This window comes from Scleropages formosus, chromosome 20 (genome assembly GCF_900964775.1).
Source record: "Scleropages formosus chromosome 20, fSclFor1.1, whole genome shotgun sequence".
Classification (NCBI taxonomy): domain Eukaryota; kingdom Metazoa; phylum Chordata; class Actinopteri; order Osteoglossiformes; family Osteoglossidae; genus Scleropages; species Scleropages formosus.
In genome coordinates, this window is record NC_041825.1 from 14325360 (window position 1) to 14352275 (window position 26916).

General features: G+C 40.2%; 1 protein-coding gene across 1 annotated transcript; it reads right to left on the reverse strand.

The window, feature by feature from the left end:
- Window positions 1-22387, reverse strand: myocd (myocardin). Its single transcript, XM_018761627.2, has 14 exons — window positions 22333-22387; window positions 16242-16307; window positions 13164-13219; window positions 11470-11545; window positions 10779-10943; window positions 8712-8887; window positions 7202-7330; window positions 6761-7035; window positions 4832-4985; window positions 3349-4326; window positions 2883-3026; window positions 2233-2361; window positions 1387-1444; window positions 1-963 (listed from the first exon to the last, which is right to left on the reverse strand). Exons 1-14 carry the CDS (start codon window positions 22385-22387, stop codon window positions 401-403), a joined length of 3024 nt encoding a protein of 1007 aa, XP_018617143.2. The 3' UTR covers window positions 1-400.
- Window positions 22388-26916: the final 4529 nt, after the last annotated feature.

Sequence of the window (26916 nt, forward strand, 5' to 3'; positions counted from 1 at the left end):
AGTTACCTTTTTTCCAGTAGTAAAAATGTATGTTTTTCTCGTGTTTCACTGCCATAGTGCTGAAGTGAGGATTTTCAAGTCCTGATTGACCCAAACCACTGCAGACAGATAGCAGATTAAGTTCCTCTACACCAACTGAAGCTGCAGTTTTTTTGGGTATAGGAACATCAATATTTTTGTTTGATTATCTTCTTGGGCTGCCCACCAAAAAACCAATGTAGAAACCAAATTTGTAATTGTGCGCATCATGTCCAGGAAGAAGAAGGTCCTAGAAAAGTTCCTGGTACATTATCAACAACTCTGAAGGCAAATCGCATAAACTGGCGATGTTTACTATTCTGACGTGAACCTGTTCCATTCTAACATTTGTTGTGCTCTTTTGCTCTTGCCCCTTTTCAGTTCACCATTGCTCTAAGTGAAGGTCCATGGCTGAGTTCAAGTTGATGTCTGTAACATCAAGAAACTCTGTGTTGAAGATACTGGGTCCGGCCGGAGGGATGGTGTTGAAGCCGGTCGCCGAACTCGGTGGCGTGAGATCCAGCCACTCCATCGTTTCCCAGGGAGACTCCGAGAAGGACATGCTGATCCCCTGAGCCTCTGCTGCAGGCGAAACCCTGGCATCCATTGGGGACAGAGGCGTCTCCATCATGTCCCGGTTCGTGAGCAGCTTCTCGGGGTGGGTGCCCATGAAGCTCTCCCCAGTGTCCTCCAGCTGCCCCTCTCCAGCACCCATCTTGAGAAGCACCACGTCGCCCGCTCTCCCCATGGGGCTGTTCAGCAAGGCCTCCAAGTGGCCGTCACCATTGCTGCTGGGATGTTCGAAGGGGATCTGGGCTGGGGACAGGTGCTCGTAGTGCCTGTGGAATTTGGGCACAGGTACGCTGGAGCTTCCGGAAGACACTGTAATGTGAGGCACAGCTTTTGTTACACACGGCCTGTCTTCTTTGGCGTTAGCTGGCATTTCTTGAAAGAAAGGGAGGGAAACATCACAGCAAAAGATGTGATTGAATATCCTGAACGGAGCAAAATCTGAACACGCTTGCTAAACAGTAACAATTTGTAAAATACCTTTTTGCTGAAATGTTTTCAGTTCAAAAAGTGCAAATTTAGCTATAACACAAATCTGGCAGCATCTATTATATAATGTTCTTAAAAGAAGTGGAAATTAAATAATGACTGCTACATAACGATCTGTTTAGACAGTTTGTCTGATAATTTGACCTGTACACAAATTCATCCAACAAAGTGGAACTTATTGCACACAGTAAGTGTAATATTATGGAAATCATACATATGCATCAGGTTACATTTGCTATTTTGAGTCTTTTAGGCTTCCAGTTGCTTGCAGACACATTAATACAGTGTTTCGAAAGTAATATTCCTCACCTCCGCTTTCAATAAGTACATCAAGAAGTTCATCCATTTGCTGGCTTCGGGTCATTTGCTGGAATCAGAATAGTTTATTGAGAAAACCTGCCAAATTTCACCCTTAGCAACTTTTTTTTTTTTTAGGCATAATTTCATGGCTCATATTGATAATGTTTATTGAAGTTTTATTTATGCTAATAATGCTTTTAAAGAATCTGCAGACTAGGTTTGTTTAATATATCTAATTTAAAACATATTCATATTGTACGTGCAACATAAAACATCTGTCAGTTTAAAAATCATGATTTGTATTCACTAAAAATCTTCATTTTGTACATTTAATATAAATATGACACATACGTTTAATAATATTCACATTCTAGATCATTTCATGCTTTTATCAGCAAAATATGTCTGCTTTTTTACTGTTTCAGTTTTCATCACACATTTTTCCATGTCAAAAGTTGTTGAAAACATGACCACAATGACTCATTGTCAGAACTGTTAGAAAAACAGAACTCCCATAAGGGTTTAATTTACTCAGCTCCTTAATAGTATACTGCACATGACTGCAGTGTTATGCATCTCATTTATCAGAACTTTTTTTTTTTTTTTTTACTGTACTAGTTTCATCGTATTTCACAGCTCTTAAGGCGAACACAGCGGCTTTGCTGAATGGAGAGTGTGTGAAACAGATAAGCAGAAAGGGAACGCAATGCAAGTGAGAGCCAGAAAAAAGGCTTGCGACGCGAAAGGCGAAACGAGGTAAAGGTTAAAAAAAGACCAGCCACTAGCAACAGGACGCAGAGGAAGAAATTTATATCTTACGTTTCTAATTTGAGTTTTTCTTGCATTTATTTTTACCTGCTTTACTGCATCTTCATAGCAGGGGGGCTGCTTTACCTTTGATGCAGCAGAATCTGAGCTGCAGAGAGCAGCAGGGGAGATGGGGCGCTTTTGTTCCCCGTGCCTGGGAGAGTGTAATATTGCCATCTACATGAAAAAATAGGTCAAAAGTCATACTTGGGACCAAAAGGATCAGAATGGATCTGAATATGTCAGTTGAAGTCTGGTGCCGTTTCACGTCTTGCTTCATATTTAGCCTAAACAGTTGTGCTGCTATTCTTCACAGAACTCGCCCTGACTTTTTTTCCTATTTATTAATCAGATTTAAAGTAATCCTGAATATTTACATTCTGGATTCTCTGAAACCAGGAATGGCAGCATAATGAGAGAGAGAATAGGACAAGAAGGTGGATTAATCAAAAATGAATGTGCACGTAGAGGTGAAGTCCTCTCCCGAAAGATCAGCACACTGTTACACTTCGTGTGCCTAACAGCTACCGAAGGCTTAGTAAAAGGGGCGACAAATTAAAAGAAAGCAGGAAACAGTTAAGGAAGGTGACGGAAGTTTCTAAGCTTTTCCTTGACGCATGATTTTGGACGAAGACAGATTTTAAGCAACTCAAATATCAGCGGCTGTACTGCGTTTCCACTGTTGCTAGCCCTCGTACCTTTTGGTGCATGTTTGGACTCTTTGCTTTGGCTTGATCCCTGGCAAAGCTGCTTTCGGTCGGATTTGAGAACACTGGCTGTAGGCTCCTCTGGTCTGAAGAGTAAGAGCAGCTCACCGGTTGGCCAACATTCTTCTGTGGGATCTTCAGATGACACGTTTTTTTTTTTTTTTTTTTTTTTTTTTTTTCAGTTTAATTTATTACAGTTTCAAATAAAAGCAACAGTAAATCCTCAGGAAGACATGCTTTTTTCCACTAAGTTAGTAAGTTCAAAAATTAGTCAAAGTCAAATTAGCAGCTTTGCCAAAAAAAACGGTCGATTTTTTACAGAATTGGCCATAAACAAAAGTACAGGCTGCATAACATTCAGATATATACTCATGAATGTAATAATATTTGACTGATATGACTAATCCACATCCAAATTTTAATGCTTCGGTGAGCACAGAAGTTGGTGGTGCTGTACCTGGGCGGTGCGAGGCCTGCTGCCGCTCTGCTGTGGAGAGTGGCTGTGGCTGCTCCCCGGCACGGTGCTGGAGGACACCGGCAGCAGGTAGGGGCTGTTTGGGGACGAGGGAAGGCTGCTGGGCTGAGGGCTCCCCGCTGCTTTGGTTATGGGGGAGTGCTGTGGGGAGCACTGAGGGCTCAGGAAGGCAGACAGGGTTGTGGGGCTGCCCGAGCTGGGGCCGTCCAAACAGCGGGGGCCACCCAGGTTGGGGAGGACCCCTGGACTGCAATGGGCCAGGCTGTCTATGCAGCTGCCGGGAGGCCCCTGAAGCTGCTTGGAAGACAGTGGGCAACTGGAGGCCACGTGCTCCTGTTTGATGGCGACTCCAAAGAAGCGTTGCTGCTGCAGGGGTGGAGGCTGTAGGTGGAGCGGGCTCTGTGGCGGTACCCGCAGGTCATGCTGGCTGTGGGCACGCTTCCGCTTGTGCAGCTGCATCTTCAGCTCCTCTACCTGCCGCTGCTCCTGGTGCAGCTTCCAGGTGAGCTCTTCTATCACCTTCTGCTTCTCCACCAGCATCTTGTCCTTCTCTGCATCTGGCCCCTCAGCGTCTGGCGGCAGGCAGCCACCGCTTAGACTGGTCGCAGGGCCCTCCTCGGTACCAAACTGCGGAGAGGACATGGTGACATCGCTGAAGCTGTCTGGCAGGGAGCCACCAACAGAAAGGTCAGAGGAGGCTGGCGAGATGGGTGGGGTGGAGCTGGAGCTGCAGAACTGGTAGAAGCCACCATTGGAGATGGCACTGGAGGAGCTTGGAGAGTGGTAGGAAGACAAGGAGCCGGTAGGTGTTACTGGGAAGGTCACGGTGGTGATGTCACTGGAGCTTGATGGCGAGCTGGAGTTGGGGTCCTTGAAGGGCTTGAGCCTTTCTATGAGGGCTGTTTTTGTGCCAGATACAGGGAGGCCGCGTATCCTCAGCTGTTGCCTCAGCTCTGAAACCTTTCGGCAACAAGGAGGAGGAAAGATCTTCAGTCTTTCAGTGAAAACAAGTTAGTTTTTATCCAACCAAACCTTTAATAAGTGCATTGATTTAATTTTTATTCTGCAATACAGCCATCATGGGCACTATGCTCAGTAGCTGTATTACAGTATTTATGAGAATAAAACTTTGCAACTTTTGGCTTATATCAAAAGAACAAAATTTAAAGGTTCAGATATCCATAGTATAGCTCTTATGAAAATCCCTATTCCACAGGCTGCCAAACTGAATATCAGTCAGAATATGATATACAATATATAATACTAATTATTCATCTAATTTATTTAGTGAAAGTTTAAAAAGTTATAAGTTTGCTCCGTGGACTTTAAAGTACATGCTGAAAGTGTAACTATAAAGCAATCCCTGTCGGCAAGCACAGATTTTGATACAAGTAGGATCTTCCAACCTGTTGCCTTAAAAGCCTTTATTACTTGACACAAAGAAGTTTTCCACTAAAAAGCATACTTTAAGGTCATCCAGATTTGAAGGGAGGGGCCCAGGTTTTACAGCTGAAATGCTGCTTTGTGCAGAATAAGTGGTCTTTGCTGGCGATGGGGAGCTGTTTGATGCAGTGCTCGCAGGAACGTTTGAATTTCTGGGAAGCTGTTCATTAGACTGTCTGGAATAAAAAAACAAAAACAAATGCTCATAATGTTTTACAGAACTGACAGCATGCACAATTCCCCTACTTCGGCTGTTATGGTTACTTTTCGGCTTTGACGGATGTTATTTCTATAATCAAGGCCATATGCAGTTTTTTGGTAGGAGTAGATAGTTTTGCATTACTATTTATTTTTATAAAATAGGTTTATTTATTACAAATTGGGAATGTAATCTATTTTCACTTCTTTCCATGCACAGTAACTCTTTATGCATGTTGTATCAGTGGGCAAAAGATCACACCAGTTCAGTAAAAAAGTTAAACACACACACACACTCACTTACTTTGAGAAAGTCTTTCAGATAATATAAGAATAGAAAAATTGTTTTAAGGTGTCACTACATTTTCCAGAAATACTATTTTAATAGGTGACCTTCCTTTAATCTTCCATTTGTGCAATAATGTGTAGGTACAGTAGCTTAAGAAAATGGTCCTGCACCCAAAGGTTGCCTGTCCAATTCCCAAAATGGGCCCTGCTGTTGTACCCTTGGGAAAGGTAGTTATTTAGTATGACATACAACTGTATAAATGGGTAAAACCCGAGTCAGTATGGACATACTGTAACTTCAACTAGTCTACAGATTCCACCCTGTGAAACTCGTTGTGACGATTTAAATATTCTACATTTTATTTAAATGTATTAAATTTATTTTATTTTATTAAATTTCTTTAATCTATATAAATATTCTGCATTTTCTTTTATTTCAAAATAAAAATTCCTGCCTTATCTTAGAAAACACCAATTCAAAAAAATTTTAACCATGTTCTCCAAATGAAAATTTGCTCTTGCAAAACCAGTGCTGTTTCTGCCAAAACAGGGTATGTGTGTATGCAGACCAAAACCATGTTTATGCTGTATACCAGAAAAACCACTGGCTTCAAAGATCGCATCGCAGAACCACGCCTCATCAATGTTACACCAACAAAAATACTTGCTCCAACAAACACTCAAACTGTAGATGCTGCCAAACAACAAAATATTTACTTAATAAAATGATAATTTTAAGCTTTTGAGATTAACAAATGTTTATACACAGAAGAAGACTTCATCTTGTATGTCATGCAGTTACCTTTTTGTTTTATTACCTCAAGAACCCAAGATAAATAATGTCATGGTTTTTGACTCCATGGAAAGTGCCACAGTAGTGCAGACGTGTACTCAAGGTTTACCTAAATAAAAACAACACCAGAGATCCCCATCCGTGCTCCTCAAGGGCCTCAGGTTGGACTGGTGTTCACTCAACCTCAGCTTTTCATTGCTTTCATGAAGTAGATACCTGGATTGTAAGTTACCTCACCTGGTGCTTCGAGTGTGAAAAAACATATATTCACTAAAATGTGTTGGAAGTAATACAGTGGCGTAATGCGTAACACCTGTGCATTGCAGTTCTGTGCGTTCAGGTGTAGGTTTAAATCTAGTTCAAGATGTGTGGAGTTTGCATGATCTCCCTGTGTTCCTCCTCCAAAGACATGTGTGGAAGAAGACAATTGTAAACCAGTTGTCTTTCTTACCATGAAAACAATGCAAGTTGTCAGTGTGAATTGAATTTGATGCAATGGCTCTTACCCTACACTTTAAAATGTATTGACCTTGAGGAGAAGGCTTTGAAGTTAACCACTGGTCACCACTTTTCTACAGCAAAATGTAAGAAGTCATTGACAAGATTTCAGGATCACTTTACAACCCTCGGTGAGAAGAGATCTGACACATTACTACTGGCAGTGTCGCTCACTTGAGCGGTGGTGGGTGCAGTGGCTGGAAGCTGAAGTTCTGTGGCCGCTGCTGGGAGTGCTGGTGCTGGTGCTGGTGCTGCTTCTGCTGGCTGAGGATCTGCAGCTGCAGAAAGAGCTGTTGCTGCTGCAGAAGTCGCGCGTAGGCTGAGTCCATCGGGGGAGGGGACTTCTCCACCTTCTGGTCTGGTGGAATGTACTGGTGGTACTTCAGCTTCTTCACCTTGGGCTTGGTGTCCTTTGGCTTTTTGTGCCGGTTTTTATCCGATGTTTTTGACTAAGCCCAGAAATCAGTTATTACATTAAGCAAATTAAAGCACTTATGCAGACAAAAAATACAGGTATTTTCCTTTTAAAGAATCTGTAACAGTATTGCTGTCCTCACAAAACCTCCTTTATTAATCACACTGAAATTCCTTCAGTGCAGTACTGCCATCACTCACCTTGATGATTGTTGGAACAGCTGTGGGTGGGGTTAGCTCGTTGCTGTTCATCATAGGCAGGCTATCTTCTTGGCTTGTTTGAGTGCTAGGGGAGCCAATACGTCCATTATGATCCCTGTTCTGAGATCCCTAAAATTAAAACAAAAAAAAAAAAAAAAAGAAACAAAGAAAGATCTGTCTTTGGAAAAGTATACATTCAAAAAGATTTGAATGCGCAATGCTTCTTTTGGGTGTTCATTGTATCACAATCCAGCTCTTTTACACTGCTGCATCTTGCAGACCATTTAAGAAGAAGAAAAAATGGTGAGGGTTGGCACCTAAAGCAGTATTATCCTGTAGTGAAACATTGCTGGGGATGAAGCACAAAAAAAAAAAAGAAAAATGTATGAGAATTAAATGAAAGAGATCATCCACAGCAGACATCAAAGCCGTTGATAAAATGTTGGGATGTGAACCTTCCGCGCTTGTTTTAACTGAGGCCAGACGCACAAGGAAATGGAAGACTTAAAATCCAGTTTTCAGCCTTAGCTGTGCCTGGGTGTTTGTAATGATGTTTCCTAGTTGGTACTGACAGAGGAGGCAAGGTGGCACGTGTGACCGCTTCCTCCCTCGCTTTCTCCCCTCTGACACGTGATGCCAATAATATCTTAATGGTCCCGTGCCGCAGCCTTCGCTCAACAGACAATGGTGCGGAATGCTGAGAGCCGTGGTGGAAAATCAAAGAGCCCCATACCAAGACCGCTCTGTAACCGGGGTGCTGGTATGCACGACTTGGCCTGAGCCAAAGATCTGTCGCGCTCAAGTTAAAGGTTCATCCAGAGCAGGACGTGTTTCTCCTCCAACTGACTACATGTTCAGGTTATATTTTAAAACAAGAGTTAGGAAAATGTAACTTGGGGAAACTCCCCTAAAACATTTTCTTTTCTCAAATTCACAAAAAATAACAAACTCTGATGCTTCCTGTCAAAAGAATATTCTAACGTTTCATGTGTTTAGTTCAACTTAGCATGCGATGGCAAATGCAAAAAAAAAAAAAAAAAATGTGAGAATTAGTTGATTTTTTTCTCTAGCAATTGTTATTGCTAATAATTTGTCTTTTTAATTGAATTCCAAGCTGAAGCATCCGAACAGATGTCACCATTATTCTTCATTCAAAATACAAATTGCATATGCTGCTCTATTGACTCCTTATTTTCAGAGCTCTTATTATTGTGACAAATAGTATGTGTAAAGATTTTGAAGCTAGCTTGTGCCTTCATTGTAGCACAGTCCAAATAGACTGCAGTATTAGGAAAAAAAAAAAAAAAAAACACAGCAAGCTAGATTAAACACCAATAGGGCGCTCTGGACCTACTGACTTAGACTACATAGAGAGGGCTCTGTGCATTGTTCTACGCATCCTTTCAGGATCGCCCATGAAGGCGCCTCTTGTAAACACACTCTCATTCATCTCAGCTGCATTGCACTAAGGCTTTGCCGAGTGTCACGTGTGCCCGTTGTCCTCCCTCACCTGTCTTGTGGCGCCAAGGGCCGGAGAGGAGGAGTTGCTGCTCTTGGCTTCGGATGAGGAGCATGCGGAGCTCGGGGACTCGTTGCTGTGTGGCTGCTCGGGGGAGAGACTGTCGCTGCTGCTGTCCTCCTCAAACGCGTAGGAGTCCTCCTGTTTGAGGAACTTGCCATGGTTCACTACGGAGACAGAGCAAAAGTGCGACTGTAATGAGTCAGCCATGGAAAAAGTTAACAAAAAATAAAAAACAAACTCGTTCTCACACATACTGTACAATAAAGTTTAGCGCCGGTGCAAGGCAAGCTGATTGTTTGTTTCTGACACCAAGTACAGCAGCACTTCCCCTGGAGGTGCAGGGAGAAATCAGGAGAAGACTGACAGCAGCTCTCCATTACAGAAGGGTCCTGATAAACGGAGTACTGATATGCAGTGCTATGAACACCACTCAGCTTTAGGGTTACTTTGGGGGCAGTGGGCGGAGACATTTGTTTTATATCTGGGCGAGTGGCTTGTCAAGCCGTGTCCCTGGTTTTAATCATGACAGCCCCAGACCTTCATAGCTCTGGCACATGGCGAAGCCGCTGTTACGCTCAGAGTAGAGCGAGAGAAGGGGCATTGATCCCTCCACCTGTTGATTCTGCACAAACTCACATATTGTACAAGAGCCTTGGGTTCCCCTGACCGCAGCTCGTCCAGTTTTGTCAGTTTAAAGCCTTTTAGAGGAGCTTTCCCCTCTGGGACACATGGAGACAGGAAGTAAAATAAGACAGGAAATGAAAGCTGCCTATACCATAGTATAATACTAAGGCTACATTTTTGAAGGCTTGACTAAGATTAATGCTACCCAAAGAGTTAACCCACAGACTCCTGGCACCAATGGAGACTCACTGAGATGACCGAGGGGAAAGGCAGCAAACGCACTGCAAGACACCTTTGTAGGTGGTTCAGTGGAAACGCATAAATCATGCAAAGTCAAAACACACACAGAGAGGCAGAAACACTCAATTGATCTAGAAAAAGAGGGGTTGATCTAAATACAGCTGATGTTTATCTCCATAAAACATGCTTTTATACAAAGGTCATGTAAACTAACATTGGTCACCTTTAGCTGAGCTTACGTAAGATGTGCGCAGTGTTTCAACAACTGCAGTAGTAAACACTGGATGTCTGCATGGAGTTTAGACAAAATCAAAGAATGAATTAAGAGTAACCACAGGGGTTAGATGTTTGGGATAAGCAAGAAACAATTTGGAGGAGCATGTAAAAATATACAACAGAACAATATACCTTAGTCAGGGGCTCTCATGGCGAGGAGTCTTTTTGTGGAAGTCTTGAAATGGTTTCTTTTTTATTAACTCGAGTTAAAATGCGTAGCACTTCCTCACTGGGTTCTCGTTTTCATGTCGACACGTGTATGCAGTTTCACGCTATTAATACTGTGATGTAATATATAAGGGTATTTATATAAACTTAAAAGTTGAATTATATTAAAATATTTATTCCGTAAGCTTAAAGTATAAACACATCTAGCGTAAATGTGTATATTTCTATTGTAAATTCTGTTTTCCTTTTAAAATGAGCACAAATAACATCTGACTGCGGTTGTTTAATCTCACATTATGAATTGAAATTCAGTGAAGATATTTTTAGTCCTAAAGCAGAGCAGAAAAGGCTATTTTTCTTGCCAATTCAATCAATCGGAAGATTTTTAAAAATCCCAGGCATCCCAAGTTTTATTTAAATGATAAAAAGAAACAGGATGCAAACACTGAAGAAGCACTTGTGAACATCATCCCGGCTTCAGTGGTACACACTGCAATGATGAAACTGCAAACAAGCAGAGTGCCGTAAAACCAGTTCATGTGCAGGGAGAGTTAGAGCTGAAACAGATGTTTGCATCGTGTAAATCCACAGCTCAGCAACATGGGCTGAATTTCAGCGAGGGTGCAGAGTTCATGCAACAATTACTTAGAGCCATATGGTGAAAAAAAATGCACACCCTGTGAGGCTTTCAGGCAGACAGAAAAGAACCCCATCAGAATTCAAATAATTCCTCAGTTTCTCAGATACCTTTCACTGCAGCGTCTTTGACTGCTGAATCGACCGGAATGATATTCTTTTCTACCAGTTCCAAAGGGCCTGGTCTTAGAGCAATTTTCTGATTAAGATCGCTGGCAAGCCTGGCTCGCTTCAGTTTCATCTGAGCGGCCTGTGCAGAGCCTTCGGCGCCTGAGTCTGCACAGTAAACATAATGATAAGCACCATTAATCCATGGCAATAGCGCTTGTCAGAACCACATATAGAATGCATGAAGCGAGAGATATAGAGAGTAAACAGTTTGTGTGGACTTCCTGAAGCACATCACCCTCCGCACTGACAGTCAGATGCACCTCATTTGCAGAATTACATCATATTTGCTCTAAACAGCCATGTATCATGCACTGCCAATGAATACTTCATGGAATTTATTTGAATTTCTGAGTGTTATGTGTATACATAGTAAGTACTGTCTGCCCTGGGCACTGTTACTATTACATTTAATTAAATCCTACAATTGCTAACCTATTATTTTTTCTGATATCTAAACTGACAGAAATTGTCAAGGAATTAATTTAATGGCTGATTAAAGGATCAGAGGTGATGGAAACTAAAGAATTAATACCAGCAATGAAATTAAAACGCATTATATGGTATTGGGGTGTGTGTTGAAGAGATGTAAAACTGTAATGAATTCAAGGCTTCATGATTAGTTGTTTCTTACCTTGTAAAATATGCATGCTGACCAAATCTGACTTCTCTTGTCTACCCCTAATTTTATGTTTTAGGAAATCCCCAGCCTGCAAAACATAAGAATATGTGACTATACATGTTGGCCTTTATATTTTTGTTAATATGAATTTTATTTTTTAATATGTCATCTCATGATGCAGAGATTTTCTACAAATCTTATAGCAAGCAATGCATTTCATAAATAGTATGCAGTTTTTACTACAAGCTTTGTTTTAGAACTGATTAAAGAACAAGTCTAAAGATAATTCACAGTGTAGATACTGCAGATCCATTCCTAGTAAGTAAAACTTCAAACTTCCAGCTATAGAAGTTGTTTTAAACTGTGGTTTTTTTTTTTCTTTTCTTAGAGCTTGACTTTGTGCAAGGAATGTACACCTGGGGAGGAGATGGATATTTTAGAAGCTCAGTGATCAAGGGGGTCTGCACTGCTGCCAGTATCTCTGGTTTCCTCCATTAAGCCCAGTATCTTTCTGGCTGCTCTTTTCCTGTTCTGTATAACAGAAAATGACGTCTCTATTGCAACACTGAGCATCTTACCAGACTGCATTGCTCCAATGACATCTTTCAACCAAGAATGTAAATGCTGTTAATACAGTAGACACAGCAGACTTAAACAAGAAAAGGAGCTGCTTTTTCTTAAAAACAGGCATTTGTTAAATAGTTGACTCTAGAAAACATATACTTTCATAATGACCTCCATAATAAACGCCTCAGTGCCTTAGGCTTTGGAAGCCATAATTCATTGTTTATCACTTTTTGCGCAGAAGACCAGAGATTCTTAATTACTGTTTTATCACTGCTTTATCACTTGCAGGTCCTTTGACTTGCTCATGTATCATAGAGCCTGTAACTTTATGCAACATCAGATCATTGAGCTCTCCTAATAAAGATAAAGGGCCTTGATTATAAATAAACAAGTTCCAGTTACAGCACCAAATAAATATTTATGCTGATATGCATGGAAATTTACAGGTAATACTTGAGTTAAGGCATATGCCACTTACAATGACCCATACTTTTGAACGCCGTCCCATCATCCTTATAATGTTACATTTGGTCGTAACAGCAACCGCTCTATCTGCTGCAAGATAACATTGGCTGGCTGTGCTGTGCAAGGCAATGAATTTCTTGTTCAAACAGCATGTTTATTAGTGATTGCACTGTTTTTACAAAAGCATTATTTTATTCACAGAATGTTTAATTTGTGATTCCATTGAAGATATCATTTTTATGATGACTAGCAAGTGAAAATATCAGTATTCTCACTGTGCAGAAAAGAAAAACTGAAAGAAAACAGTTTTAGAAATGTATATATGTATTATATATCTTAATGATTAATATAATAAATTACAATGGGGTTTGTAACCTAAGGCAAAATTGACTTACAAAACTGAACCGTCATAAGTTGAGGACTACATGTGTGTGAAGACATTGCTCATGAAAAACCACTGATATTGGAGACAATGATAGTTTCATGTACAAAATACTATGGAGACTGAACTCTGTTTATTCATTTACTTCTGCATGATTATTTTTCTTTCACTTTGCACACAAACTGACAGGACTTCTACTGGTCTGTAATGTCTTCTACAGCATTTTTGCTAAGTTATGGGGCACCTGCATTTGTTGTGAAATTCTGCTGAATCTATGAAATCTGCTTGATACCTTGGACCTTTCAGAGCCTTTCCTCTGTTCATGGAATGCAGCTGGACTCTTTAATGCTGAGAAAAGAAACAAGAGAATCGATCTGATTACAAGACTCAATGTAGGAAAAAAGTTTGTTTGGTTAAATAAATCGTAAATCCAAAAATATACGTCAGCTTTAGCCTACCTGATATGGTTTAGATTGCATAGTGTTATTGAAATAATTTTCTTCTGAATAATTTATTGTGGCATAAAAGATCAATACCTGTTAATATGTTTTTTTAGTCCTCTTCATAATTTCCTATCTTTACAGTAAAATGTCAGGTAAAGACAAAACTGGATTTAAAAAAAAAAAAAATCATATTTAAAACAGTCAACAAATGACATTGTTGACTTCAGCCCAAAGTAATGACAAGAGCACTGTAACATTTGAGTAAATTAGAAGCAGATAGCTAGTGCATTGTCACCCTATACCTCAAAATACATATCTGAGATGCCAGATTTACGCTTTATGAACAGATGCAAAGACTTTTAATAATTGTTTCCTCAGTTTCTAATAATGCCTGGAGACTTAAATGATGAAGATAGTTACTCTACCAACAGTTAGAGGAGCTGAGATAAAAAATAAACAGAACCACAAAAAAGCATGTTACCAAAGTATTAAATATTTACACACAGTGACCATTTGACAGAGTACAAACATTTGCTCCTATTTCACAATCATATAAAAAAACAGATTAAAACTAGATTAAAATTTTAGATGGTCACTAACTTGACAAATGAATTCATTTGCTATCTATGTAACGTGAAACAAAAATATAGTCTATTGATTGTGACCTTAAGCCCCTGAGCAAAAAGCTCATGGACTTATTATGCCATCTATTCACTGTATGATGTAATTTTGCCAGCGTTCTAAAATTTAGTCATAAATTAAAATCAGATTAAATAATTAAAAGCAATGGTAAATGCAGATTGTTTCGACACAATTCAGATCAAGTTATTTTTATCTAAATTCACACAACTTGAAAACACTCGAATGTCCCTCCACCAGGAAAGGTAGAAGGTTTATTTACATTGCCATTCAATGACATTCACTTTAAGAGACGTCTTTATATTACTCAATATATTCCACAAGACCTCACAGACAACGGGGAAAGAAAGCACTGCAGGCTCGGAGGGCTGATTTATTCTTCAAGAGAGATCCCCTAACTGCAAGAGACCCACCAGGACCCAAGAACAAGCCACACACACGCCAGGCCGTCCGTCCGTCCTCCAGCTCCTCCCAGGCCACAGTCCAAACAACGCTGAGAGGACTGACTACATGTTAAAGAGCCTAATAAACACCAGATGTTCCTGGCAGAAATGTATACACAGACTATACACACTGACCATCTTCCAAAACAGACAAAAAAAGATTGAAATATCAAGTCCATAAAAGATTAACATAAAATCTCACCCAATAATAAAAGTTCTCCAAGCAGCCTGCAGAGCTGCTTAAGATCATAGCGTATTATATAGGATTATCCCAAAATGTGCAGTTTATTATTATCATCACTGTTATATAATTGGGTGCCTTTGTGCTAGCTTGAGGCTTGTTTACATTACGATGAAATGGCTAAAACATATCTTGCAATACAATTTATATGAAAAGAATGTCATAAAAATTTTATCTATGTATACAAAAATTATACACAGGCTGTGGAAAAAGCCCAAAGTGTCTTAGCAACTGCAGAATTAAATATTATCACGTTAACCGTACTTAATGTTTTGTGTTTGGAAAAAGTCCTTGTGTTTCTAAGCCATATGAAAGAAGCAGCACCCAGTAAATCTTCAAAAAGCTTTCTATCTGCCTCAACAGCCTCTTGCCTACAATCAGGAGATAAACTATCAACCTGAAGTCATTTTAAAAGGGCCTCTGTCGGGCCAATAGCATTTTTGGTCGGCTTTATCTGTGTCCGACTCGAAAAATTGATAGGGCTAGCTTCTGAACGCCTTTCCCCTTCATGTTTAACCTCGTTTACAGAACCTTAATGTTTCTGTTGGTGCCATTTTGGACAGTAAAAAAACAAAAGACTACCTTTTTACCCGCAGGATCTGTAGAAATTACTAATTGGGAGAAATAAATAAATATATACATGTACAGCTCTGTGACTCTTGTAAAGCCCTTGTAATTCTGGAAATTTAGAGACAAAAATGTAACTTTGCTATCCCACTATAGCATTAAAGAGGCAAAATATTTAGTGAATTTTAGAACCCATGACTCAAAATGGAAACTCATTTCTATGTGGCAGCCTTGCAACACATAACAATCTTGCATATCTCAAAGCAACCACTCCTTGAAGCCACATTCTCTTCTAACACAGACTATAGATAAAAGTACGTATATTGAATCTGGAAGCTTTATGCTTTTAAATTTTCCTTTGGAAAACTGCCCAGTTTGCTTGTCTGCCTTGAGACTGAGAAACTTGATGTTCTCTCCACTGTGTCCCAGTACTCCACCTGATTTCCAGTTTTATCAAGGAGGATTCTCAGCGCACACCTTTGCACACTTCAAAGTGTCTTGTGAACATTTATTTTGCTCTTTATTTTGTATATTTAGTTTTTTATAAGGACCAATGTTATTTTTCTCACTTCTTCCATGTGGAGAGGCAAAAGCGTTTGTATAAATGGTTTTCCTCATAATATTAATTATTATTGTAACAACCAAAGGGTGAACAATGTGATATTTATAGTTGCAGCCTATTGCAATTTAGACAGATGCTATTCATGTAAATCAAGCTGAGTGGGAGAGGGCCAAATAGTTGCTGAAGCACATGAGCATTCCACCAAGGTCACATCCTGGCATGGCTGCTACCAGGGACGTATAGCACACTTGTTCTTCATGCCGGTGACGTGAAACCTCCAGTTAGAGATTAAGTCAAACTGAGGCTCTGGTTTAGTGAGGTAAGTCCATTTAGCTATCGCACGCTACGTTATTGTGGATTGGTCTAGACTTTCTGTTCTGCCCTTTCGGTGCGGGCCGTCTCCCCAGAGTGCAGTGTGCTCATATGAACCAGAGTTGGTCTCATGGTGGAGGTAAAAAATGCATATATTACTCACGAGGCATGATGCCCTGGCCTGCGAGCTGTTCTCGTGTCCTCCTCTGCTGGAGTCGTAACTGCAGGACTGGGCAGGGGAGGGAAAGGGAAGGTGGGAGACAGACTGGTTGATTCAATCTATGCATTAACCTACGAATATCTTAAGTGTTTATTTACATTATCAAGTCCTTTTTCTTTGAAGACCAGCTCCTGTGATTATAACTCCATTATGTTGATGCATGAATCGAAACAATTCATACCTAACTTCCAGTTTTATTATATTTTATGAATGCCTTGATGCTAGATATTTAGTTATTTGTAGATCTGAATGTTGTAAGACTTGGCAGCAGTAGCATATCTTGTGTTTTGCTTTTCTGGAGGAAAGGACTTGGAAGAAAGGATTATTTGGTTGACTAAAACATATGAGATTGGAGTTTCAGTATTGTCTACTTGTCAGCTATATTTATTGTACTAAGGTGAATATTATTTAGCTGGCTGATGATAGATAGCTTGCTGACTATGCTTTGGTATAGTTTTCATAACACAAGCATGTTTTATCTGCATATCATATATTGGAGAAAGTCCGACTTGAAAGTTATACTACACAAAGTTTATTAGCTAGAAGGAAAAATTCTGATCAAGGCAATGTACTCAGATACTGTCCCATCCAGGGTGTACCCCCCATTCAGCCTTGTCCCGAATGCTTCTGGTAAAGGCTCAGATTCACTGTGACCCTGCTCTAGACAAGCGGTTATTGACATTGTATTGATGGACAGATGGATAGATGTGGTCAAATAGTCACAGTGGCAAAATATATAAACAATAATGAGTGTTGGAGGGGGGTGCGGTGGCGCAGTGGGTTGAGCCACAGTCCTGCTCTCCAGTGGGTCTGGGGTTCGAGTCCCGCTTGGGGTGCCTTGCGACGGACTGGCGTCCCGTCCTGGGTGTGTCCCCTCCCCCTCCGGCCTTACGCCCTGTGTTGCCGGGTAGGCTCCGATTCCCCGTGACCCCGTATGGGACGAGCGGTTCTGAAAATGTGTGTGTGTAATGAGTGTTGGTTCAGTACTATATAAGTTGAAGAAAGAGAGGAAAAATTTAGATATGCATTTTCCAGAATGAACAAAGGATAGTTAAAAGTACAATAGTTTGTGAAAATTCCGTAACATATTTAGCGTGGATGATTTTTAATCAAAGTGCACTGTATCTATACTCTAGCCTACATATTTTAGTAAAATTAGTATTTCGTTTATTATTGGCATGCTGCATTCTTCTGTAACGTGGAGGTCAGACATCCTGAATGAATATCCTTTCTTCAGTTTTCTCACAGACAAGACAGAGTGGCAAACCATCTGATATATTGGCAAGTTACAAGTTAATGAACAGAATTTCTAACTATAAGTAAACACACATGACCCTGGTATTTAACAAGGTATGAAGTTCATTCATAATAAGCTTTTGATAGGTAAGTGGTACTTTATTCATATATCCAATAATTGTACTGGCAAGCATCTTCAAATTGCTAATTTTAAAGTACAAATATCTGTACTTTACACAAATATTATGTGACTTTAATTGCAAGAGGTAGTAGCTAAAAGGCAGGAACATAATATGATGAAAGAAAGGACATTTTTCTTGGGTGGATGGAACTGGGGGTGGGGGTGGGGGGTGAATCAGTATCCTGGATATGTGCTGTGTCTGCGGGCTGCTGTCTGATTTTGGAACGCTAAATTTTTGTTTTATGATAACCTGAATCCATAATGATTCTTTTGGGAAATGCACTCACACAAAATCACGCAAAGAAAACAAAATGAAGGAAAAATATGTGGTAATCTGACAAATATTTCTTAAAACAGGATGTACAGCTATGATAAACACAGCTCCTGCCCTTTAAACAAATCTCTCGGCAGTGTGTGGTCTATGGGTGTGGAGGCCTGTAAGGTGGTTAGTTACTCCAACGCAGGACCAAATGAACCACTGCACATGTGCTGTGCCCCCTGCTCAACTTTTAACATATTTTTAAACTTTTACATACCCTAGTTCTCTACTGGTACCTGTGCAAATCACATGAAAATCTATTAGATTTGCTTTTGCAATTGTGGTACATTAATGAAAATCTATCCTATACGCTGACCCTGTGGGCCTTCTGAACTGGGTAACTGGGTAACTTCATTTGTTCCTCTATTGATTTGGAATAAGAAGCTATCACACAACCTCCAGAAGAAATGCCTAGAATCTAAAAAAAATACAGGACAATTGGCATCATTTCAACTCCAGCAAAACATAATGAAGCAACCAAAGAACATGGCATTTTTAAAGCAATGCCAAAAGGGATTTCTTGACATGACATTGACACCATATTACCAACACTGAGCGAGGAAGGTCTTAGATTTTATAGAAAAGTTACCATGCACAGGACATCTGTTGCTGCTTACAGCATGCAGATGGAGCAACCTTTAACCTCAGCACATCTGGTATAAAGTGGCACCACTGTGGGAAAACATGAGGGCACAGGAACTAACTGGGTATTGACCTTGGCAATCATACGAGGCTGTAGAGAGCTTGGGAATAGCTGGAGAATGCACTGGTGAAACAGAAATGGAGCAGCCCTTTCTCTACTACACAGACATTCTCCTAACAACAAACATGCTGTCAACAAATGTTACCTGTTTAGAAATAATAAACTGAACACTTGCAACGCTGATGACCTTACTCTGTACTCGTGCCACGCGACTCTAAATGGAACACATGCTTTGATTTGAAAGCATATTAAGTTGCAAGAAAGCAATCCTTTGCTAGTGTGTAAGTGTACATTTCAGGTTCTTGCAGGTTTTGATTGCAATTGTCCCTGGATGCTGGCACAGGGGAAACATTCCTCCAAGGCTTCAGTACACACGCAAACTCTTAAAGTTGCAAGACCATGCGTTTACATTTAGTCCTTCAGCTGACGCTTTTTCCAAAGCGACTTACAGTGTTAAGCTCCCTACGGTTATTTATCCATTTTTACAGCTGAATAATTTTACTTTAGGGTATGTACCTAGCACAAGTGTAGTACAGAGGCTGGTGAGATTCGAACCAGGGGCCCTCGAATCTGAAGGGAAAAGCTCTATGTTGGTAAAGTCCTCTTTAACAGGCAATTCACTGTCCAGACATAAATGGAGTTAAATGTTCAATAACTAAAAGTCAAAATTATGAATAGTTCTGAATGCGTTAAAGACATAGCAAAACATCAGAGATGAGGGGTTCAGGCACTAAACTAAACTTTGTTAGCGGAAGGAGATAAAGAGTACTGAGTCACTTTCCTTGTTATTGCAATCAGCACAAAAAAATAGGACAGATTAGTTAAATAACTAAATACACTGATATTTTAATTTCATCTAAAGTATCATCATCTTTCTGCAGTGCATGTCTGCCAATACACTTGATGTGTGAAGCAAAGAAAAGCTGTAGCAGATTTATGGTTGGGAAGTAATGACACTGCCCTCGTCAGGTGCCACACTTTCTACATAACATGTTGGAATCTGTGATTACGTGAAGGTTTCCATACATGTGTCACACATTACCCTAGGCATTCATGAAATGGAATGGGCGACTGAGGGCCTCATAGCTTCCAGTGAGCCACATGTGTTGTAAGTGAATTAAATGGGAAGACTGAGGGATGTAGAGGCAAACTAAGCAGTGCCTAAAGCTCTTCATATACACAAACCAGTGTATATGCAGTACTGCTAACACCCAGCAATGTTTACATAATGGTATAACTTGAGCTTATATGTTTTCCTTTCATGTTTCATAAGGTGCTGGAAGTCAGACAGAATGTGAACTCATAACACATTTTCATAAATGCGAAAAAAGAGAGTAATACAGAGCTGAAAATAAAACGCATACCGTGATTTACATCTCATTTTTTGAACGCATATACTGCTTTGAAAACCTACTCCATGCAGTACTATTAAAATCAATTTGCAGGGCTGATCTATGAGTTTAGCCTATGCTCTCAAAGAAAATCAGTGGTTATGCAGCTTTTCTGTCAAAGTTAGTTCCAGGCATACATAAAAACGATCCACTAATCCTGACCATATGAAAATTATTGATATTGTTTGTACAGTTCAGCAAGGCAGTGAGTTCAGCAATTCCATGACACTATTTCACACCAGTCCCAGCTGTAAAACACACAGAAGCCGCACAGCTGCTTCCCAGCCCCGTTACGTAATGTACATATATCTTGTTGTCTTCACATCTCATATTGCCCAGACATGAAGCATATTTTGTTCGCCCAACATTCTCCCTGCTTGTACACTCTGATGACTCTGACAGCCTCGAGCCACTCGGTGTCTCGAACGACACCCACCAGAACCTGCTGTTCCACAAAGGACCAAATGCTTTCCCTCATTTATCTTGACATGTCCTCCTGATTGGGATCCTTGTAGCCATTAGCCCTAAAATTATCAAACAGGGGGGAAATTACACACCTCACTTCAATTAGGAAGGAATGCCACTGCGAGAAAAGCATAGAACCCACAGCTTGTGGGGTGAGTAGAGATATTTGTTGAACTGGGAAGTAAGATTGTCTCGCTTGTGGACTGTTACAGCGCTGTGACAGACACGTCCTTCTCATGTCAATATAATGGCCTTTGTTTCGCTATCAGCTAAATGCCATAATGGATATTTATGGCCCCTGAGAATATGCAGATCAAATTACACAGATGTCCCCAAATGCTGCGTGCTGCACGCAACACTTTTATGCTACCTCTGCAGAGAATAAGAAGTAATGGGCACTTGCCCGCATGGGAGAATGTGCCAGTTCAGGTCTGAAGGGAATCTGAGCAGAGATCAGTATCAAGTCCCAGTTGGAACAGCCTTTGGTTCAGACAAGTAAAGCGAACAAGTTACCTTCCAGTAAAAGAAAAGTCCTCATTGATAGAATGCACATGTGTAAACAGAGTCCTACATCTGCTGCATATTAGGAGCCAAATGTTTGTGGATAAAAACAAGCCATCTTTTAAAGGCTTTTTTTTTTTTTTGACATGCCACATTTGGCACTGCAACTTTGTAATTCTGGCTTCCTTTAACAGGGGGATAATTTACTCCAAAGTTAGTTGTTTAAGCCTGGCAAATAATTAGAAGGCAGGGATTAATTGTAAAATGTCAGTTACTGAGAAACATAATATAAATATGGATCAAACATGAAATCACATCAACCTTTTTACAGAAGTTTCATTTTAGTTCAATTTTAAACTCTCAGAATCCAGTTCTGGAACATTGTGCACATTATGAGGAAAATACCTGTAATGGACTTGAAAACCAATGTTAAATTACATTCTTCAAAATTAAAAAGGAATCCAATGACCTGTTCTGAGTCCTTCCATTTTTAGGGAGCACAACCAATTTTTCCAGTAACATTTTCTCCTGAAAGGTGGCAGTATAGGCCATGTCATATAGATCCATATAACGCTTACAATTTTGGACTGTACAGCTGGTGTACAAGAAATTGAATCAGAGTGAGAGGCTTTGCCTCAAAGGAAAAGCCCCTGAATTGCAGTGATAACCACATTCTACAGATAACACAGCAATACCAAGCAAGCCTACATAAGTTAGTGTTCAGGAGTATGACTCATAAAGGTGACTAATGAATCTTCAGGAAAAGTGAATGTTAAAGAGAACCAGGTGCAAGAAAGTGCATTCTCTCCAGAAATTACCATTCTGGTTAGTAAAATTTAAAAAAAAAGAAAAAAATATATATATACAAATCATTAAATTTTACAAAAAAATGTTGTTATTTAGTCACACATTCACAAACGTGAACTATAATTAATGACAAAAGCTGAGGTATCCTGTCACTGCCAACTACCTTGACATACTGTATATGCAAAAAGTTAATTCTTGTAAGTTTTTAACTTTTTAACTTACACAAGTGCATTCGAAAACACCACAGCATGCTGAAATAATGTTCTCACTTTAATATTTACAAATATTTTGATTCTTGAAAAGAACTGACTTCAAAAGATTAGTGAACTCAGATATAAGCCGCCTTAAAAGAGGAAGCAATACGAAAGTGGATTTTTTCACAATGTAACATTTAAAATGCACATGGTACACAGACATGGGGATGAACTCACCTGATCTGAACTTGCTTCGAATCAGTAATGAATGCTCAGACCCTAGGAGTGTCATGATGCTCTGTATAAAATTCCAATGTCACAAGAACAGCAACATAAATAACAAACAATTCTCACTTCTAAGCTGTTGCTGGCTTCAAAAAGACTGATCTAGACTAAATCTAGCAAAAAAATGACTTCCTAAAAAAACATTTAGTAAACAGGACAAAACAGTAAAAAAAAGACTGGGAAAGAGTATATCTCTTTAAAGCGCTACACTCTTAATGACTGCACATTCCCTTGGGGTCCTTGCTCTGATTTAGTCAGCTATCAAAACTTGTAAAAGGTTTTGGTCCCGTCTAGCACTGACCCTCCGCGAGACAGCGAATGATATCCCCCCTGTGCTGGGAGGGTCTACAATACAAAAAAAGCCCAACAGAACCCTCCTCCAGCTGAGAGTTTACCATCAGGGGCTGGAGACTCCCCCTGTGAAGTGCCTGTCCCGGGACAGATGCCACACAGAGATCCCAGTGAGTCCTCTGGTACCAGCACACCAGCATCTAGGCAAGTCTGAGGACTGCGAGTGCGCAGCAGTGAAAGTAAACAGTGGAAACTACCAATAAGAGAGTCAGTGCAGCGGAATCGTAAAAGAACACACACTTCACCTCAATGTATAGTACATACAATGAAAGTACATCTCATTTACGAGTGTTAAACAAAACACAGCAAAAATCTGCAAACACATACACACAAACACACTTATATATATGTAGGACAATCCATGGTATTTTATTTCAGTTACACTGAGTTTATTTTTCTATAGCACCTTTCTCAACATTTTCAAACTTGTTTATCAGAGGATAATATATATAAAAACAGATGTGCAACAATTTGTAACAAAGATATACAGTTTAAAAGAAGTGAGGGAAAAAGTTAAAAGGCAATGGAGTACCTGTTTATTCCATTTAAATTCAGTTAAGTTTATCTTTACGTAGCCCTTTTCTCAACGAGGTGAGAAATCACTGAACAAGAGAGTACGTTCTGCGTATGGCACATAAAAGTGCCAATAAAAGAAATAAAACCAAACAGAGAAGTAACTTTAAGTTGTTCAAAATAAATCAGACTGGTAACCGAGGAAAGGAAAACAAAAACTGTCTTGGTAACAAAAACTCCAAGGCCCATGGAAGGAACTATTATACCCCTGGGGGCTGAGGCACCTGTGGCTGCTCACCCCTCCTAGACATGTATAGAGGTATTTTACAGAAATTTAGGGACCCATGCTCAAGGGTGCTACAGCAGAAGCACAATTCTGGACTTCATCAGCAAATTTCAGGTTACAAAGTCACGTCCAGAACCACTTTACTCCCTGCTGGCCCTCCCATACCATTTATTGTATTTATGCAAAATAGCTATTAACTACCCTGAAGAGGTACCAGGTAGTATAGTGATTCGCCTTTCCCTCTAAAGACACACGTTTGAATCCCACCTCCTGCTATCTCTCTTGAACAAGGTACCTACCCTGAACTCCTCCAGTAAAATTACCCAACTGTATAAATATCTGAACAATTGTATGTAGCTTAACATTGATTGCCACTTTGTGGAAAACTTCAGCTAAATAAATACTTTACATGTATTTTTGTCTTTTTTTCCATTATTGTTTTTTGCCTTTTTTTGTCCAAAAAATGACAGTGCTTTGTGTAGAATTTCAGCTGATATAGATTCTGGATCTTGACATCATTTCGTCTCATGACTAAAACAGTCGGTTCCACGGAATTTCTTACATTTATTTTGTTATCAGTAAGCCTTGTAGTTTTAGTAACTAGCGTCATGAAAATGAACCCTTCGTCTTGTTCACAAGAAGGGCAGTGAGCTTTGTCTTAATTTGTTCAGATTTCCACGGTGCTGCCTGCAATACCGTGGTGGAGACACAGTGTGCGGTCTTCACCGGGGGTTCCTCAGATCTGCAGTTTTACATGTCGTGTCACACCTCCACAGTGTTTGACAACAGCTGCAACCGTAAATCCTTCAAGTGAGCCAAACGAATTTTTTTGGAGACTATTAATGTGTTTGATTACAAGTATCAGCATATCCTGTGTCTGTGTGCCGCCTCTGACCTTGTCATTTTGACCCCGGTGCTTCGCAGCGTATTTCTTTCCGATGTCCTCCTGATGGAATTTGTTTGCTGGGTACAACTGGGAGCGTGGCCACCATGTGCTCACGATGTGTCTAATGTCACCATTCCTGACATCCTGTCAGCTCTGGGTCCTTCACAATTGACAGGCAGAAAAAAAAGGACCACCGCCGTGTCCTCCGCCTTTCCACTTACACAGCTAGAGAGAGGTACTGCATTTCCTCCTCTTTTTATAGCCACTCACACATGTGGCTCTGATCACAGGAGGAGCATGGCCACTGATACACGCAAGCATTAATCCTGCACCACGTTTTATGGCTTAAAATGATACAATGGAACTAATTTTGGTATGCTGGCCATCCGCTCCTGATCACACACCAAGCTACTGAGCATGAAGCGTGCTGAAGTCGACTTTGTTATTTAACCAAAGTAAACTGTTTACGCTGAACTGTCTAGCGTTACTCATTCGTCTGCACTTTCTTGGATTGTCCTGCATCCACAAATTTTACCAATTCCCCACTGGACTCCCTAATTAGCAGGGGGAAAGAGCTTAAAGTTGCACTTGACAGTGAACACGCTGCATCCTTGTGAAATTCCAGCGAAGGTCACCGAGTCCTGTCTTAATCCCCGCCTTAATTGGGCCTGATGTCAATGAAGATGACATGTTTCATCTGAGCAAACTGATCGGAGCTTCTCACTGGAGCAAAGCCAGGCATGAATCACCGCTCTCGGTTTATGATGTATGTTTCTTTGTAATAGCATGCGCAACGTTGGCAGGAGAGCTTCGCTGGAACTGTGCTCATATTAAAGGCATGCCTCACAATGGCCAGCTTGCTTTATTTGAAAGAGCAAACCTCACCCAGTGCATTCAGTTCAGCTTTAAGCCATATTGAATCTATCAACAAGTTAATTCATTGTAATGCATTTGTAAGCAGTTTGCAATGTAAGGTTTTTTAAAGAAAAATGCAAAAAATCATATGATTAGCATGCACCAGTTTCCTATAGGATAACCGGCAACTTTTCTCACTCACACTCACACAGTTTCACCAACTGCTTTTTGTGGTCAGGGTCATGGTGGTCTGGAGCCTATCCCTGAATCACTGGGTGCAAGGCTGGGGGTACACTCTGAATGGCACGCTAGTCCATCGGAGGTAATATTTGGCAACTGTTTATTATCAATCATTTGAAGAAAAAATCATCAGAAAAACTATATGAAAAAGGTTAGATGCAATAGGACAGAGCCAATACTTTATTAAGAAATTATGTGAAGAATGTTAAATAAAACACAAAATATCAGGCAGTCAAGGCTGCCAAGGGTTTTGTGACTGTTTTGAATTTTCACAACTCTTATTAACCGCTAAATAAAAAAACAGAAATATTGGATAATTAATATTACGACTTTGTACAATACATTTTTACCGTAGTCATTTGTGTGTTACAGGCACATAACATTAGTGAAACGTTCACACTCCATAAATTTTATAATGCTATTCAGTTCCATTCTAATGTTACATATAAAGTTATAGATAATTTAGCCGTGAACTTTAGGCCTTATTACGCACTCTATGAAGATAGCTGGAAATATTGTAGATGGAGCAAAAGTAGATCTTTTTTATGGGTGGGGGTGGCTGGTCTCCCTCTGTTGCATCTTTGGCTCCACCTTAGACTATGTCTCCTGGAGCAGACGGTCAGGGAGCGGACGTCGTCTGCTGCACTACGTCTGGAGCCGGAGGAGCCGGCACGAGCAGCGGCTCCCTGGGAAGCGGCGAAGGCAACAAACAACGACAGATCCGTCTGCCGGTGCAGGACTGGCCCCTGGGCAGATGCGGCAGCTGGTTCTTATCTGTCTAAAGTCCATTGGTCTCAGTTACAGTGTTACTTTAATTACAGTTCTCTGCTTACCGTCGCAGCTCTGACTGGCCTGGAAGGATGGCCACAACCTCAGGTAAACATTCACAAATGGTGCACTTAAATCATTTATCAGGGCTATAAGGCAGGAGCCATATCACTAGAACTCCCTAAACCTTTTTTATTTCTACATCTTCTGAAACCTGCCTGCCTGATTTGTACAGCCCATCTGTGCTTTCGTAGCTGTTGATGCCATTTTCATTAAATGACATCTTCAACAGCTCTTTTTCGCTGTCCACGTGACCCTTTCTATGGCAAGGTGTAATGTACTGTATACACCTTGTATACTAATATATACTACAGTTGAAATTAAAAGACAGCAATTACCACAGCAATGGTGTAGAAGTACAGATATTTCTACTTATATTTTGTCTTCTTCTCTAGTAATTTACTTCAGTCTTATCAAAGAGTTGAGTGAACTTTCATGTGCTATTTTATTTTTATTTATGATTTTGCGACATTAAAAAATACCAAGTCAAAGCCAAGCGCAGAATTCTATTCAACACTTTACATTAGCCCTGGCCAGGAGTTCATTAGGAGCTGTCTGGGAAGAAATGAACTCAAAT

Coding starts and splice junctions, on each gene's coding strand:
- myocd (XM_018761627.2), bottom strand. CDS start 22,387: ATGACACTCCTAGGGTCTGAGCATTCATTACTGATTCGAAGCAAGTTC. Junction 2,362..2,882: donor GTCCAAACATGCACCAAAAG/GTACGAGGGCTA, acceptor TTTTTCATGTAG/ATGGCAATATTACACTCTCC. Junction 1,445..2,232: donor ATGAAGATGCAGTAAAGCAG/GTAAAAATAAAT, acceptor TTCTGATTCCAG/CAAATGACCCGAAGCCAGCA.